At 42.0% G+C, this 15803-nt stretch overlaps 1 protein-coding gene across 2 annotated transcripts in view; it reads right to left on the bottom strand.

Moving 5' to 3' along the window:
* TRAPPC9 (trafficking protein particle complex subunit 9) overlaps positions 1 to 15803 on the bottom strand; it is a 264177-nt gene that overhangs the window by 210775 nt on the left and 37599 nt on the right. For both annotated transcript variants that reach the window (XM_077932705.1, XM_077932706.1), the window contains 2 exons: positions 15009 to 15161; positions 12536 to 12660 (listed from right to left, as the gene is read on the bottom strand). In XM_077932705.1, the coding sequence (XP_077788831.1) occupies positions 12536 to 12660; positions 15009 to 15161 (278 nt within the window). The remainder of the gene's footprint in view (positions 1 to 12535; positions 12661 to 15008; positions 15162 to 15803) is intronic.

The raw sequence follows: 15803 nt of genomic DNA, 5'->3' as shown, positions 1-15803 counted from the left end.
ACAGCTCATCTCTATTCTCTGGAAGATGACTTCTCAGCAAAAGCTCTGCTTGCTAATCACACCACTGGTTCCTATAAGTAAGAGGGTTTTATGTCCTGCGGCCCACTAACTTGCTATCAGATGGAAATCAAGAGAAACCCTGTGCTCTTGCCTTACCATCTCTTTGAGACTGCAATAGCCTGTGCCAGAAACTCAATGCAGTAAAGCACGGAAGAATGGACTAAGTGGTGGTTTTCTTTATAACAACATGGGTTTACTTATTAAAAAAAAATCTGAGTCCCACTTGCACAGGCTTTGCAACCCACCTGAGACTCACAAACCACAGTTTAGGAAATGCTAATCCAGGGAACACGTGGATCAATAAATTATGTGTGGCAGCCGAGACCATATAACACCGGTCCTGAAAGACCTACACTGGCTCCCAGTACATTTCCGAGCACAATTCAAAGTGTTGGTGCTGACCTTGAAAGCCCTAAACGGCCTTGGCCCAGTATACCTGAAGGAGCGTCTCCACATCCATCATCCAGCCCGGACACTGAGGTCCAGCGCTGAGGGCCTTCTGGCAGTTCCCTCCCTGTGAGAAGTGAGGTTACAGGGAACCATGGAAAGAGGGCCTTCTCGGTAGTGGTGCCTGCCCTGTGGAACGTCCTCCCATCAGATGTCAAGGAAATAGACAACTAATCTGACTTTTAGAAGACATCTGAAGGTAGCCCTGTTTAGGGAAGTTTTTAATGTTTGATACTTTATTGTTATTTTATTCTGTTGGAAGCCACCAAGAGTGGCTGGGGAAACCCAGCCAGATGGGCGGGGTATAAATATGTTGTTGTTGTTGTTGTTGTTGTTGTTGTTGTTGTTGTTGTTGTATAAATATTATGTTATAGAAAAGATGACAAGAGAAGCATCTTTCAGAGTAAACAACTTTAACAGATCAGGATACCAAGTAGGCCAAGGCACCATATGCAGACTACAGTTAACGTTAGGAATACTGAGGGGCACTGGTGGTTAGATTAGTACTGCAACTTAGAAACATAAAGTTGGAAAGGACCTGAGGGTCATCTAGTCCAACCCCCCTGCAATGCAGGAATCTGGCCCACAGCCATCCCTGTGTGGGCTCAAACCACCAACCTTCTGGTTAACAGCCAGACACACTGACCCATTGCGGACTACCGCAATAGATTACATAATACAGTGGTACCTCGGGTTACAGGCGCTTCAGGTTACAGACTCTGCTAACCCAGAAATAGTACCTCAGGTTAAGAACTTTGCTTCAGGATGAGAACAGAAATCGCGTGGCCGCGGTGGGAGGCCCCATTAGCTAAAGTGGTACCTCAGGTTAAGAACAGTTTCAGGTTAAGAACGGACCTCCAGAACGAATTAAGTTCTTCACCCGAGGTACCACTGTAGGTGTTAAAGGTGACAAATACGAGCACAACCAAATGGCCAACTACAAGTAATAATAAAAGCAATAATAAGGAATAAAAGAATAAGAAAAGGAAGTATAGTGGTACCTCTGGATGCAAACGGGATCCGTTCCACAGCCCCATTTGCATCCTGAGTAGAACGTAACATGTGACCGCGCGTCTGCGCGGGTTGCGTTTCAACGCTTCTGCGCACGCGCGTGACGTCATTTTGAGCGTCTGCGCATGCACGAGTGGCGAAACCTGGAAGTAACGCGCTCCATTACTTCCAGGTCGCCACGGAGCGCAACCTGAAAATGCTTAACCTGAAGCTACTTCAACCCGAGGCATGACTGTAAAGGCTGGGGGAGAGACTTCCAAATAACCATTGCACATACCAGCCCAGGATATATGGTAAAATATTTTCTTTGTGTCTCATTCCACCAGTACCTAATAAACACACTCCATTTTTTAATAAATAAATTATTAGATTGCTTACCTTCCCTCATTATAATTCTATTATTTAATTTATGATTTTTTACTACTTGGTGAAGGTGTTTGGGGTTTGTTTCTTCCCCCCATTTAGAACTTGTTATCCATGCAGCTGTTAAGAGGCGAATGGTAATTTCCTTATCTTCTGGCAAAACCAGACCTTCTGCGTAACAAAACAGAACAGCTAAGAAATTTGCTGGCAGCATATAACCTGGAATGCTTTCCTTTTATAATATTTATCAAAATGATCTTTATTCAGGGGCAAGACCAGAATATATGGAGCATATCAGCATTTAGTGCTTCTCATTCCCAACACTTATTATTTGTGCCTATGTTTATTTATTTCAACCTTGAAGGTCTCAAATACCAACAGATAAGAAGTTTATATAAAAAATAACTTTAAGATTAATATTTATTTCCTGTGGGACATATTGCCCTATCTACTTCCATGCATCTAGCAGGATCTCATTATTCAAATACTGTTCACATCTGCTTTAATATGTGTTGACGGAAATATCATTAGCCATAATAATATCACATAGCTTACTCAATAACTTTGGTCTTTGCCCTTTAGCCATTACATTTTCAAAATCTGTTCTCTCTCGCATAATGTGCCACATTTTAAAACGAGGCATTTGGCTATGCGTCTCATTTGTAGATACTGAAAGAATTGCAGCAGGTGCTCTTCCATTCCAATACTAATTCCTTTGTAAGATTTTAAGTGTCCACCTTAAAAAAAGATCCCATATCTCAATCCAACCATTATCATGCCACAATTGCAAAATTATTTATATTAACACCATCTGATCACATTCAGATTAGCATGGGACTCAGCTACACAGCTGCAAATAAAATGCTTTAAATGTGTTGTAAAGTGCAATATACAAATGTGACACTAGATGGCAAAAGTGAGCCATGCAAAATTCAATGTATTTTTCAAAACTTTTTTTAAAAAAAAAAAGCATTTTGACAGCGTTTTTTGTATGTGTGTAGATTCCACCCTGCACTAATCATGTTTTGTTCACACTATCACTTACATAGCCAATTACATGAACTAGACACTTGACCAAGTCCACACCTGAAAACTAGCAAGGGTCCTTAGTTCACATCTGATTTCAGAACATGCAGAACAATATCCTATGAAACTGCTTCAGAGAGCCTTATTCTATCATAATGGACCACATTTTAAAACAGCTACTCCAAAGACTACATGAATCCATTAGTTGGCTAGATCACCCAACAAGCATGGCTTATTCTGCTAAGATTTATAGTGTATTCCTTTAGGAACTTAGAGTGATGTGTGCATACTCTACTATGCTGGTAACCGCCATTACATTCTTCTTCAAGTTGGCAATATAGTCTTGAACTTTCGGGCATATAAGGAACTGGGAACTTCAGCATCATCTCTCCCTCCCCCTTTTATCTGTACACACTGAAGGATTGCACTGGCACTCTGTGTCCAATATCAGCATAGTTGGAAATCAATTTTTAACACAACCCCTTTTATTACATTAAGTTAAAGACAGCTAATGCGAGTCAGCAGCACCACACTCAGGAAAGCTGAAGAAGCAAAGGGAAAGAACTATTATGAGAGCGTGTTTGATTTTTAAATGATTATTTAAGGGCTCTTGTTCACTATCCTGAGTCATGCTAAAAAAAATTAATCAGAATCTTTACTATTCCTAAGCAGTTAAATACCAGAATCATTAAGATTCGTAAGCGGGGGTAGCAGCCTTAGTGAGGTATGGAATTGAGAGCTGGACCATAAAGAAGGCTGATCAGCGAAGAATGGATGCTTTTGAATTCTGGTGCTGGAGGAGACTCTTGAGAGTCCCATGGACTGCAAGAAGATCAAACCTCTCCATTCTTAAGGAAATCAGCTCTGAGTGCTCACTGGAAGGACAGATCCTGAAGCTGAGGCTCCAATACTTTGGCCACCTAATGAGAAGAGAAGACTCCCTGGAAAAGACCCTGATGTTGGGAAAGATGGAGGGCACAAGGAGAAGGGGACACCAGAGGACGAGATGGTGGGACAGTGTTCTCGAAGCTACCAACATGAGTTTGACCAAACTGCGGGAGGAAATGGAAGACAGGAGGGCCTGGCGTGCTCTGGTCCATGGGGTCACGAAGAGTCGGACACGACTAAACAACTCAACAACAACAAAGCACCCTTACCTTTTGTGGGAGCTATAGGTGGTGATTGGTTTGGCTAAACTTGGAGAAGTCAGGATATGGAGATTAAATATTTCATTAGACCTCGCCATCAATCAGGTAGGAGGAGATCATGGGGGGAATGTGAAGTGGAGGAAGTGGAGGATGATACTTCACATTCCCCCCATCTCCCCATCCCAACCCCACTGATCAGAAGCACACTGCAGGGAAGAGAGGTCAGGCTGGCAGAAACTTGCTGCCAATGCGGGAATAGGTCACTCTCTTCCTCCATCAGCAAGCTGTTGCTTTTCCAAAAGAAAAAAAAGAAATCCCCTTTCTCAGTGCACAATAAGGAAGTGTGAACCCAATATCTAGATGTGTAGGAATGAGGCATGGATATGGCTTCCACCATGACCACGTTTTCACTTTGGCCCCACTTACAGCTAGTATGCAAAGGTTATCCACAAGGAAAACAATCCCTTGGGCTATGAAAGCTTCTCTTCTGCTGCCTTAGGGTAACGGAAGTTGAGGCTTTGCTCCTTCCCACAGCAATACAACTCTATTTAAATTATGATCCAAAGCAAAGTTTCCTTACAGATCTTAATAAGATGGTGTCCTGTGCTCATATTAATTAATACCGCACCACACAGAGCAGTATTCAAGTGTTTTCCGGTTCTCCCACGCTGCTCACTTGTTACATATGTTCAAGGTACCACTATTAAGGAACTGTAGCGCTTTCAAGAATGTCAAGTTGAAATCAACCCTAAAAAGAATGTCAAGTTAAAATCAACCCTAAAAAGCCTTTACTCTGATACAAGAATGAGGAGCGCCTCTGGCCTTCCTGATGATGTTGATCTACAACTTCAATCCCATGGACCACGTTAGCTGGAGCAGAGGGAAGGTGAAGCCCAACAACGTCTGGATGACCACACTGCTCTAATAGATTAGTTCAGTGTACCTACCCAAGCTGCTGGTTTCTCATTTTTGTGTCCTTTTCTCGTCCTAGGCCATCTGTCAGGCTGGAGAACTGCTGACTCAGTTGAAGTGCAAGCATCCTGTCACTAACATCACTGAATGCTTGTTAAACCTTAAGCAGTGAACCATAATAAATGCAGCATCATCACCTTTCATGTCTTTACCTTTCCCCAAACTGGCTTATGAACTCTCTCCGTATAAGAAGGTGCTCAGGGTAGAGGCAATAAATGCCAATGACGTGATAGAAAACTACAAGAAGGCAGTTTGGGGAAAACAAAGGAAAGATGGGGTGATGAACAATCGGAAACTCTACATGAGATTTTGGAGAAGACCGTAGCACTGAGAAGATAGCACAAGAACTGTGCATGCAGTCATTGGGAGGTGGGGGACACAACAACGACCCACAAGAAATATAAACCTGCTAGTGTCTCAAGAATTTGTAGTCTGTCCCAGCACTGAAATACTACTGCAATGCTGCATTAGGTTACCACTGATAAAAGCATCATATTTCAAATGATACAGAGATAACTGGATAGCCCGACACTATCATTAAAATCTCCCCAATGACTTTTTGCAAGGGAAGAAGAGACATTAACCCTCATGCCCTGGCTAAATTCCAAATGGGTAATTATATTCATTCTGCTCTGCAATTTCAAATGTCTAGGGGTCATCAAAACAAGAGCTTTACAAGACCCTAGATCCCTACATCAGAGCAGAAGGAATTATGTGGTCACAAAGATACGCATCAATTGAAGAGCTTTAAATATCAACGAAGCAATTTGATATGCATTAAAAAAAACGGAAAAAAAACGAAACCCAAGATGGGAAATGTAGATTTTTAAGGAGCTGAACACGATTAGCAATTCTGGTAGCAAATGCTGACTGCCTGTCAGTCCCCAAAGGAACATAAATTCTTCCTGCCACATGTGATCATGAGCATAATGTTCAATGATGACAACCCCGAGGCAGTCTGAATAAAGTCTAGATTGCCCTTTTCCGTACTTCCTTCCTGTTTTGAGAAAAGCAGAATTCTCACAAACAGATGATAGGGGAAATCTATGTCTGTTCCATGTCATTTCATGCTGCAGAGAAAGGCTCACATGAATGAACACTACACAATATGGAAACACCCGCTACAACAGAGGCTTAGGCTAGAACCCTTTACCTGGGCATCTATTTTTTGTGTCAGATCACTTGCTGTTGAGATTTAGGCTTTCAGCACCTTTTCCCCTCTGCAGAGGCAGGGGACTTATTAGGATGGTCCACCCTGGTGGATCCAGTGGGCTTCCAGGTGGCTCTGGGAGATTTTCTGGCTGATATGACTTGTGTTCCTGGCTGACCTCTTGAGCATCCGAATGGCTTGGGCCGTTGACATGATCACCCCTGATCGCTCCCTCTGAAGGAGAAGGTGTGTACTTCTGGATCCTTCACTGTAGTTTGAGGCTCAGGTGGTTTCAATGGCATGGAGTGTCTTCCATCAGCTTCAACTGGTGGCCCCCATGCCCGTATCTGGACAGGGATAGCCTGACCACTGTTGTCTATACTCTGGTAACCTGTAGGTTAGATTACTGCAACGTGTTCAACCCTTTTGGCTGATTAACATCTTATACCTCTTTAAAATGTGTTTGTGGGAGTGGTGGGAGAGGAGTTGGGTTAATAATAATAATTTTATTATTTATACCCCACCCATTTGGCTGGGTTTCCCCAGCCACTCTGAGCAGCTTACAGAACATAAAACATTCTGAAAATTTCCTGTACAGGGTTGCATTCAGATGTCTCCTAAAAGTCAGATGGTTGTTTATTTCCTTGGCATCTGGTGGGAGGGTGTTACACAGGGCGGGTGCCACTACTGAGAAGGCCATCTGCCTGGTTCCCTGTAACCTTGCTTCTCGCAGTGAGGGAACCACCAGAAGGCCCTCAGAGCTGGACCTCAGTGTCTGGGCAGAATGAAGGGGGTGAATTGCACCTTCAGGTATACTGGGCTGAGGCTGTTGAGGGCTTTAAAGGTCAGCACCAACTAGTTGAATTGTGCTTGGAAACATACTGGGAGCCAATGTCTAGCTGCTGCATTCTGGATTAGTTGTAGTTTCCGAGTCACCTTCAAAGGTAGCCCCACGTAGAGCGCATTGCAGTATTCCAAAGAGGAGATAACTAGAGCATGCACCACTCTGGCAAGACAGTCGGCGGGCAGGTAGGGTCACAGCTTCCGTACCAGATGAAGCTGGTAAACAGCTGCCCTGGACACAGCTTTGATCTGTGCCTTCATGGACAGCTATGGGTCCAAAATTACTCCCAGGCTGTGCACCTGGTCCTTCAGGGGCACAGTTACTCCATTCAGGACCAGGAAGTCCCCCACACCTGCCTGCACCCTGTCCCCCCAAAACAGTACTTGTGTCTTGTCAGGATTCAACCTCAGTCTGTTAACCGCTATCCATCCTCCAACCGCCTCCAGACATGTTATGGATTATAGGTTTGTGTTTTTTTGTACTTGCTTTTATCATGTACTTTGTGTTTTTATATTGTATTTTTATGTTGTGAACTGCCCTGAGGTCGACAGATGAAGAGTGATATACAAATTTAATTAATAATAATATGCTTACTTGTTCTGAAGCTGTTAATTAACTGTTCTGGTTCAGAACAAGAAAACTAGCAAATAGAAGAGTTTCTAGCCTTCTTGCTTGCATGTATGAGAGAAGGGCTTGAAAGCATGCCCATAGCACACCTCTCCGCTTCTGGTTACAGTTAATTGGGTGTAGGTATAACAGTAACTCTAACTAACATGTCCATCAGAAAATATTGACCCAGAAATCGGTCCTTAAGTCTTTTAAATCACTGTCAACTGTCTGAAGCTCTTGTGACCAATTTATGCTTCATCATCCATCAAAGCTGGATGTGCAAAAACTCTTGAAATACTTTCCCCTCACATGAAACTAACTTTCAATGTCATAAACCTCATGAGTTTTGCTGTCCGTTTTGAGTTTCATCTTAATTCAACCAACTTGAACAACTTTGCAAGACAAATTGAAGATGTTGGTTACAATATATAGTTTCAGATATTCCACAATTCAAGAGGCAAAGGGCTTTTCAATATTGTCAGTAGGACAAAGTAAAACAGTTTCGTCTCTCAAAACTGTTTCCAGGGTCCACTGTGTTACCTGAGAGGCACCAAACTTTAGTGCATACTCAGTGGGAGCTTTCATGTTTTTCATTTAACGTAAGACCCTGTCAGATGCCACCATGCAGTCAGGTTTGAACACTGAAATTTCACGCAATCAATCCTTGAGGTGTTCCTATTGAAGACATTATCACTTTATTATTGCTGCAACTTTTTAATACACATTTGTTTATCGTCATTTATATGTGTCACACAGGTCCAAACCAAATATTCAAATGTACCTCAGTATTTTATTTATGGTCTCTGCATCCATTACTCATAATTAAGAGACACATTCTGAAGATATTTTCATTCTCAAAGAAATTTTTTTTTCTTCTCCTCCTCCAAGTTAAACTTTCATGAGAGGAACATGTGTAGTTCCAATATACATTTTGAAAATAATTCACTGTATAGCAAAGCAAAGTTTATATTTTTATTGAAGCCCTGGTCAGGAAATGGTTTGGGCAGAGGGCCACACTGACAAATGAGCACAACCTACCTTCACAAATGTCTTACTTCAGGCTCCCATCACCACAATTGCTTATCCATCTCCCTCCAAATGATGGATCTGACTGAGGTATTACTAGCTGTTGATTGCTAGTTTACAGGATCATAATTAACATTATTGTGAGATGATCTGCATGACTTATGTGTGCTCTGTAGAGTATCGTTAAAATTCCCATGGAATGCAGATTCCCAATAGTAAGCACATAATATCAAAGTGCTAAAAGCAAAAAAAGGAAGCTGGGATATTTGCATCACTAATATCCTAGCACAAAAAATTGAAATCCAGAACAGATGCACACTTTATTTTGAAACACTGAGCTGTCTAATCGCAGCAGGACTAAAACGTTCAGCTAATTATTGAAACAGGTAAGAATTCTCTAGATATACATTTATTTAATTAATTTTACTTTCTCTAATGAATTAGCATAATTACCAGATGCTCTGCTTGTATTTACTTATTGAGCAAGTACGTATTTTCAAACAGGGGCAGGAAAAGTAACAAAATGTTTTTCCTTGTAGTTGTTTCGATACTACTGCTTACCCTCAACAACATGTGCAAACAGTGAAAGGTCACTATTTTCTCAGTTTATCTCATGTATCGGATGAAACAGGAACTTAGCTGCAGAAGTCTCCAAGGCACAGCAATGCTTTCCAAATTATGTACTGGATAATTTACAGTCTGACAGTGCAATCCTCTGCAAGTCTGCACCAGTGGAAGTTTGTCAGGGGGTACCCTCCAATAATGGGCGGCCTCATGCCTGCACACAAAGCTATTCCCTCCCATGGTAACACAGTTATATACTGAATTCTTAGTAACTTAGTAACGCCACTCAAGTGCCACCTTCCATATTTTTGTAGCCATTCTCACCAGGTTTACTGTATTTTCAAAGCTCTGTGATACAATTCATCTGCCCTTACACTGCAGAAGGCAAAAAGACTTCAGTAATCCTGGAAGAATGCAAATAGAGCCATTATACAGCTGAACAGCCAGCTCAGCCTTACAGTTATTTAACATTTCAAACTTCGAAATGCAGCTGCATACTGAAAACTGCATATACATTTGCAAAAAGCACAAACGTTTATGTGCACAGAAGTCTGCCAAGAATTTCACTCTCCACTTCTGATACTGCAGAGGTAGTGGCTGTGACGGAACACTTTGCACACTGAAGTTCTTTTCTCACTGTGTTGAATGGCTGGATGTGAACTTAGAGTGTCTGGCCACATCTGTCCCACAAGCTCCCCATGCCTAATATAGAGGACTGGGGCCTGAAGAGATTGTGGAATACATAGAAACATGCATGTATTGATAACCTTGGACAAAAACTGAAAAAGCAACTCTACATTCACGCCTCACTCAACTCTCTCACAGATTAAATACCAACCAAACAACCTGGTGAATGAAATAACAAATATTTTCAGGGAACAATGTGTAGCAAAGTGCCCATCCTTCTACCAGTTTATTTACCAGATCATAACTGCCCCGAATGGCATATGACAGCTCCACCCATTAGAACTGAGCCATCACAGTGTGGAACTCATGGCTTGCTCTGTGTCTCTCATTTGGACCAATATACCCATGGGACGCGGGTGGCGCTGTGAGTTAAACCACAGAGCCTAGGACTTGCTGATCAGAAGGTCGACGGTTCGAATCCCCGCAACGGGGTGAGATCCCGTTGCTCGGTCCCTGCTCCTGCCAACCTAGCAGTTCGAAAGAACACCAAAAAGTGCAAGTAGATAAATAGGTACCGCTCCGGCGGGAAGGTAAACGGCGTTTCCATGCGCAGCTCTGGTTCGCCAGAAGCGGCTTAGTCATGCTGGCCACATGACCCGGAAGCTAAACGCCGGCTCCTTCGGCCAATAAAGCGAGATGAGCGCCGCAACCCCAGAGTCGGTCACGACTGGACCTAATGGTCAGGGGTCCCTTTACCTTACCTTTACCTTATCCAGTGCCCCCGCCTTTAAGGGCAAAGGAGAATGCTGTTGCATGCACCAAGGGAATACAATGAGTTTCTATGGTGCAGCACAGTGGTGATTTCTCAGCCCAGCTCACTTTCTCTCTTCTGAAATAACTGCCACCTACTCACAGTAGTGGAGGGGGGGGTAAACATGTAGAAATTATGCACTAAACAGTGTTAGTAATTCTGACAATTTACACTGCTTGCCACAAACAAAGCAACCTGCTATTACTTGCAACAGTTTAAATGCATTCTTGTATCATACTGGTTGCAAAACCAGTCTCAATTGGTTGATGGATTGTTGCTTTAATCACCAATCTGATTGTATGACTGTATGAGTTGTATGAGTGCACATTAATACAGTATGTGATAAATGTCTATGGATGTATAGCATGTATTTAAGCAGGCAGGGTGATGGTAACCATAGTGCATAGTCCAAAAATAGAATTATCATCTGTAAAAGCATTCATGCTGTGGCAGTTGACAGAATGGATATAAATATACCTATTAGCAGCTTCAACTGAATCTCTAAACAGCACTGTAGTGATAGCAGGACTCTAAAAATAGCTTGACAATGCTGCATTTGAACACTTGGCCTCAGAAGCACTCTGATGCATACACTGGGTGAATTTCAATTTTTCCCTTCATGTAGTTCAAAATGAACATCTGTGGCACATGAGAGACAGGCAATGTGACATTCTCTGACCTCTCTTCTCTGTGTCTACCCTACAAATAGCTATACAACAATGTAAGATTATTTTTTTCAGCTAGAGAAAATGTTGCACTGGCTATAATTTTAAATAAGAGTAAAAAAAAAACCAGGCTCCTAAAATAAATTACAAGAGCAAACCATTTCTACATGCATCTTTTGGTGCAAATTGGATCGCACATCTGCATCAGGGGTCACCAGCTGTTATATACATCTCATGGCCCACATCTACAGTTGGATCATGGTCTAAAGATGACCACAGTTAGCTGGATGAAAAACAAACCTTTGCATTTCTTCCAAATAAGCAAAGCACATTTCTTAATTCCCCCCCCCCCCAAATGCCTGTTCTATGTCCACACTTATACCTAACAGAAACTGAACGTGCAGCCCCAAATTCCGCATACTGTAAGTGGGAAGAACCATACTTTCCCCCCTTCAAAATCGCATGTTACAAAAGGCATTATTTCATCGACTACCCTACAAATGTCTTCTTTTGAATGCAGCAGAGAACCACAATAGAAGCATATGATAAAGCGGACTGTAATCCATGAAAGCAGGCACTTTCTGGTTTTTAACGTGCCACAAGACTTTTCCCCAAGACTAGCAAGTTATAGCTATGAATCTTAAAGATCACAGTAGCCTGCTAGGCTGATAGCAGCCACAACATACAAGATGCAGTTGGTATCAGATTTCCTATACACATTTTGGTTAAATTACTTCAAATTAGTGTGTTAGGAATATAATTCCAGAGAAATCAATTGTGCCTATTTTTCCTTTAGTGGATGGAAAAAACAAAGTGAGCTTTGTTTTAGCACCTTCATACAATGGGTCTGGTTTTACTATTTTAGGCAGAAGAACACAAAAGAAAGTTATGACTTGCACTTTATTGAACTGGTTAATTAGCACACTTAAGTTGGAAAAGAAAGAAGTAAAATTAGATGTTTTACTGGATCAGTTAGTATTACAATCCTTTAGAGCTTCTACTGTCAAAGCAGCAAAACAACAACAACAATCCCAATGGATCATCTAGCACTTATTTTATTGCAATATTTTACAAAACCATTTATTTGTCTGATATATTAGTTTGCTTTTCCCCAACAAAATTGTCACCATACACAATGCCTTACCTATCTCTTCCAGCACCAAACATTCAACGCAGCCAGGCAAATCAATTTTTGTGATAGTGTCCACTTACCTTTACATGACTGAAGTCACCAACTTTGGTGGTTTCTGATGGATTTATAGGTTTGTTCTCAACTCGTGGTTTTATCACTTGTCGAAAAGGACTGGAAAGCGGAAGACCACTCACGCTAATTCCATCTAAAAAGGGGGGGAGAGAACATTATTATTCCTCCTTTCAAACTCAGAGGCACTTAAAGAGAAATATCAGTAGGCAACCAGATCTTTGACAAGCACCTGTGGCCACCCGGTACTAGGCAATAAACCCAAATCAATCAAGATTCAAAATAGTTTCTTCGAAGCACAGAAAATACAAGGTAATATGACAACTGTGGGAATTGACAGTTCTAACTAGCACTGGGCAAACTCTCCCGTGCTCTTCCTGGTCAGACCCAGAAGCAGACTGATTTGGCTTTTTGTTTTAAATCGATTCCAAAGTCAATCTATGAGGCTTGGGAAATAAAGAACTCCTCCTCTTCCCTGGAAGTTCCCCTGCTCCCTTTACTTACCTGCAAGCAGGGATGGCATTTGAGAACAGAGGAGAGATATTATATACCCTATACACATGGCTATTACTAGAAGTAAGGCTGGCTCTATGCCTCTTTCATTATACAGCTACCACAAGCAAAGCAAGTGCAAGTCTTTGTGGCACCCTTACTAATGCCACTATGCCATCCTGCATCCTCTGACAATCTGGTATCAACGAAGGCAACGTGCCTTCATCCAAACTGCTTATTAACACAATATTTCCAGCAAACATTCACTGGAACAAAGCCTTCCAAATCCTCTTTAATAATACTTGCTTAACATTAAATAATGGATAACGTGAATATTATGTATTCAATACTGCAAGAGTTAATTAAAATTTAGAGTCAGTAGACCTTTATCATTAGGTCTTAATAAATTTCAAAGTTATTTTTGTCAGATTTGTGGGCACCGACAAAACTCATTACTGTAACTTCTAAATAAGTTATGTACACAGCACATCTATTGCATTATTTAAAATGTTACTTTTATGAGATTCTGTGCAATACAACTTTTCAATTACACACAGGGGAAGGTTGAAAAATGAGGTTTCTGCTTTGCCCCTATGCTTCCTTATCTTACTGAGATGAACAAGCATGCTGTTGCATGGGGGGAATGGAGGAGACATCAGGATGGGAGCTGAACACAGCCCTCCAGACCTCTCTGGAGAGCCAGTGTGGTGTAGTGGTTAAGAGCGGTAGTCTCGTAATCTGGGGAACTGGGTTCGCGTCTCTGCTCCTCCACATGCAGCTGCTGGGTGACCTTGGGCTAGTCACACTTCTCTGAAGTCTCTCAGCCCCACTCACCTCACAGGGTGTTTGTTGTGGGGGAGGAAGGGAAAGGAGAATGTTAGCCGCTTTGAGACTCCTTCGGGTAGTGATAAAGCGGGATATCAAATCCAAACTCTCTCTGTCTGACTCCTGGACTTCTCATTAGGCCACACTCCTCAGCTACCCTATGCCACACCATCCCGAAATTCAGTTACATGCACACATCATCACTGCATCCTTCAATGGTGAGAATGCCTCTTGCTTGCCTAGATGGAGTATGGAAAGAGGGGTGTGCATGTGTACGGGCCTCTGACTTCACATGACTGCAATGTAGTCTACTGCACTGTACAACAGCAAGAGTTACATCTGTTGCTCCTGACTTTTTTCCCTGTTTCTACCACTGTTGTGCCCACCCCTCGCAAAGTTGTCAGAAGGGGAATACAGCCCATGGACTGAATAAAACCACGTTCCTACCCCTGCTGTTGAGTAAGAATAGCTTCTCAACTTACCATCAGTGTAATTTTAAAGATTTCTGGGAAATACCTGATGGATCGCCATATGGATGGTCTCTTTCCCAATTCCAACAAGGGGTTGGAACCAAGAGGTGGGGAAAGACACACTTGTACACACAAGTTCTGGGTTTGCAATAGAATGGATTGAACCCATAATGTTTAAAAGCAGTAGGGGAAAACATTCACTAGCAACTTTCCACTAGGCACCGAGAAAGGTTACAGGTGAATTTATTCGACTTGAGTAATTCAACTGTAAAGTTGTTTAAATTATCATGTATGATATTATGAAAATATCATGCTCTTATTATTCTTGGTATTACTCTGTCCCAGATCCCAAGGCCATACTTTAATTATAAACACTATTCAGATTGCATATCAAGCTTACCAGATCTGACCACATGCTGATTCTCAATTACCACTGCACGAAGGGATACGGTAAGATTATATATGAGACCTAATGGGAAAGCTTGGTGAACTTTGCCTCGATCCAAACATAGCTTTGGAGTGATTTTAAAGATGTGTAGTCAACTAGATCAGCTGGTGGTTCCATTACAGCCAGGGTGATATTTGTCATTAAGGTTGCAAAGTAAGAGATGTCACACCCTACAGCTTTGAAATATCCCTAACTAAGCCAAAATACTTACCAAAAACCCTGCATACCAAAAAAGAATCCAAAACTCACCATCATTAAGGTCTTGCAGGAGGTTTTCCTGGCAGGAGAAGTCAAGCTTTACTTTAATATACACAATAAATGTAGCAATGTGTCCTGGTTTCAGAGGAAACTGGGAGAGCGTGTCTTCCAGATTCCAGCTCAGAAAGTCACCAAACAGCTTTCCTATAAAAATAATAACAACAACATACAGAAGTTATGTGTAGACAAACACAATAAGTACACTGGGTCAAACTATAAAATACCCAGTGTTCAGTATGGCTCCTCCTGAATATGCAGAATTTTCTTTTTCAAAAAAAACAAAAACGATTTCTGTGCACAAAAGTGACTAGTAAATATAATAGTGGACGATCGGGTTGTGAACGTTATCCGTGCAGGATGCACGTTTGCAACCTGCAGTGTTCGCAACCCGTGTCTGCACATGCGCAGGTTGCGATTCGGCACTTCTGCGCATGCGCAAAGCGCGATTTAGCACTTCATGCGCAACTGACAAAACCCAGAAGTAACCCGTTCCATTACTTCCGAGTTTCGGCAGTCTGCAACCCAAAAAAACCGCAACCTGAAGCAGCTGTAACCCGAGGTATGACTGTAATAATTACATCACTACCTAGGCCCAGAATTCTCAATTCTCAATTATATTTGGAGCCGATCTATTAGAAAGCAGCCAGGTTTGCAGGGTATGGAGGAAGCAGAATGCCTAGAAAATAACTCCCCCTGAATGTCAGGTTATTTACTACCTATTAAGTGCAATATGGGGGGGGCACACACACACACACACACACACACACACAACTAGAAAAAGTTAAG

The sequence above is a fragment of the Podarcis muralis genome, chromosome 8 (genome assembly GCF_964188315.1).
Source record: "Podarcis muralis chromosome 8, rPodMur119.hap1.1, whole genome shotgun sequence".
Classification (NCBI taxonomy): Eukaryota; Metazoa; Chordata; class Lepidosauria; order Squamata; family Lacertidae; genus Podarcis; species Podarcis muralis.
The sequence above is the reverse complement of the archived record's forward strand: the minus strand, read 5'-3'. Positions and strand labels throughout refer to the sequence as shown.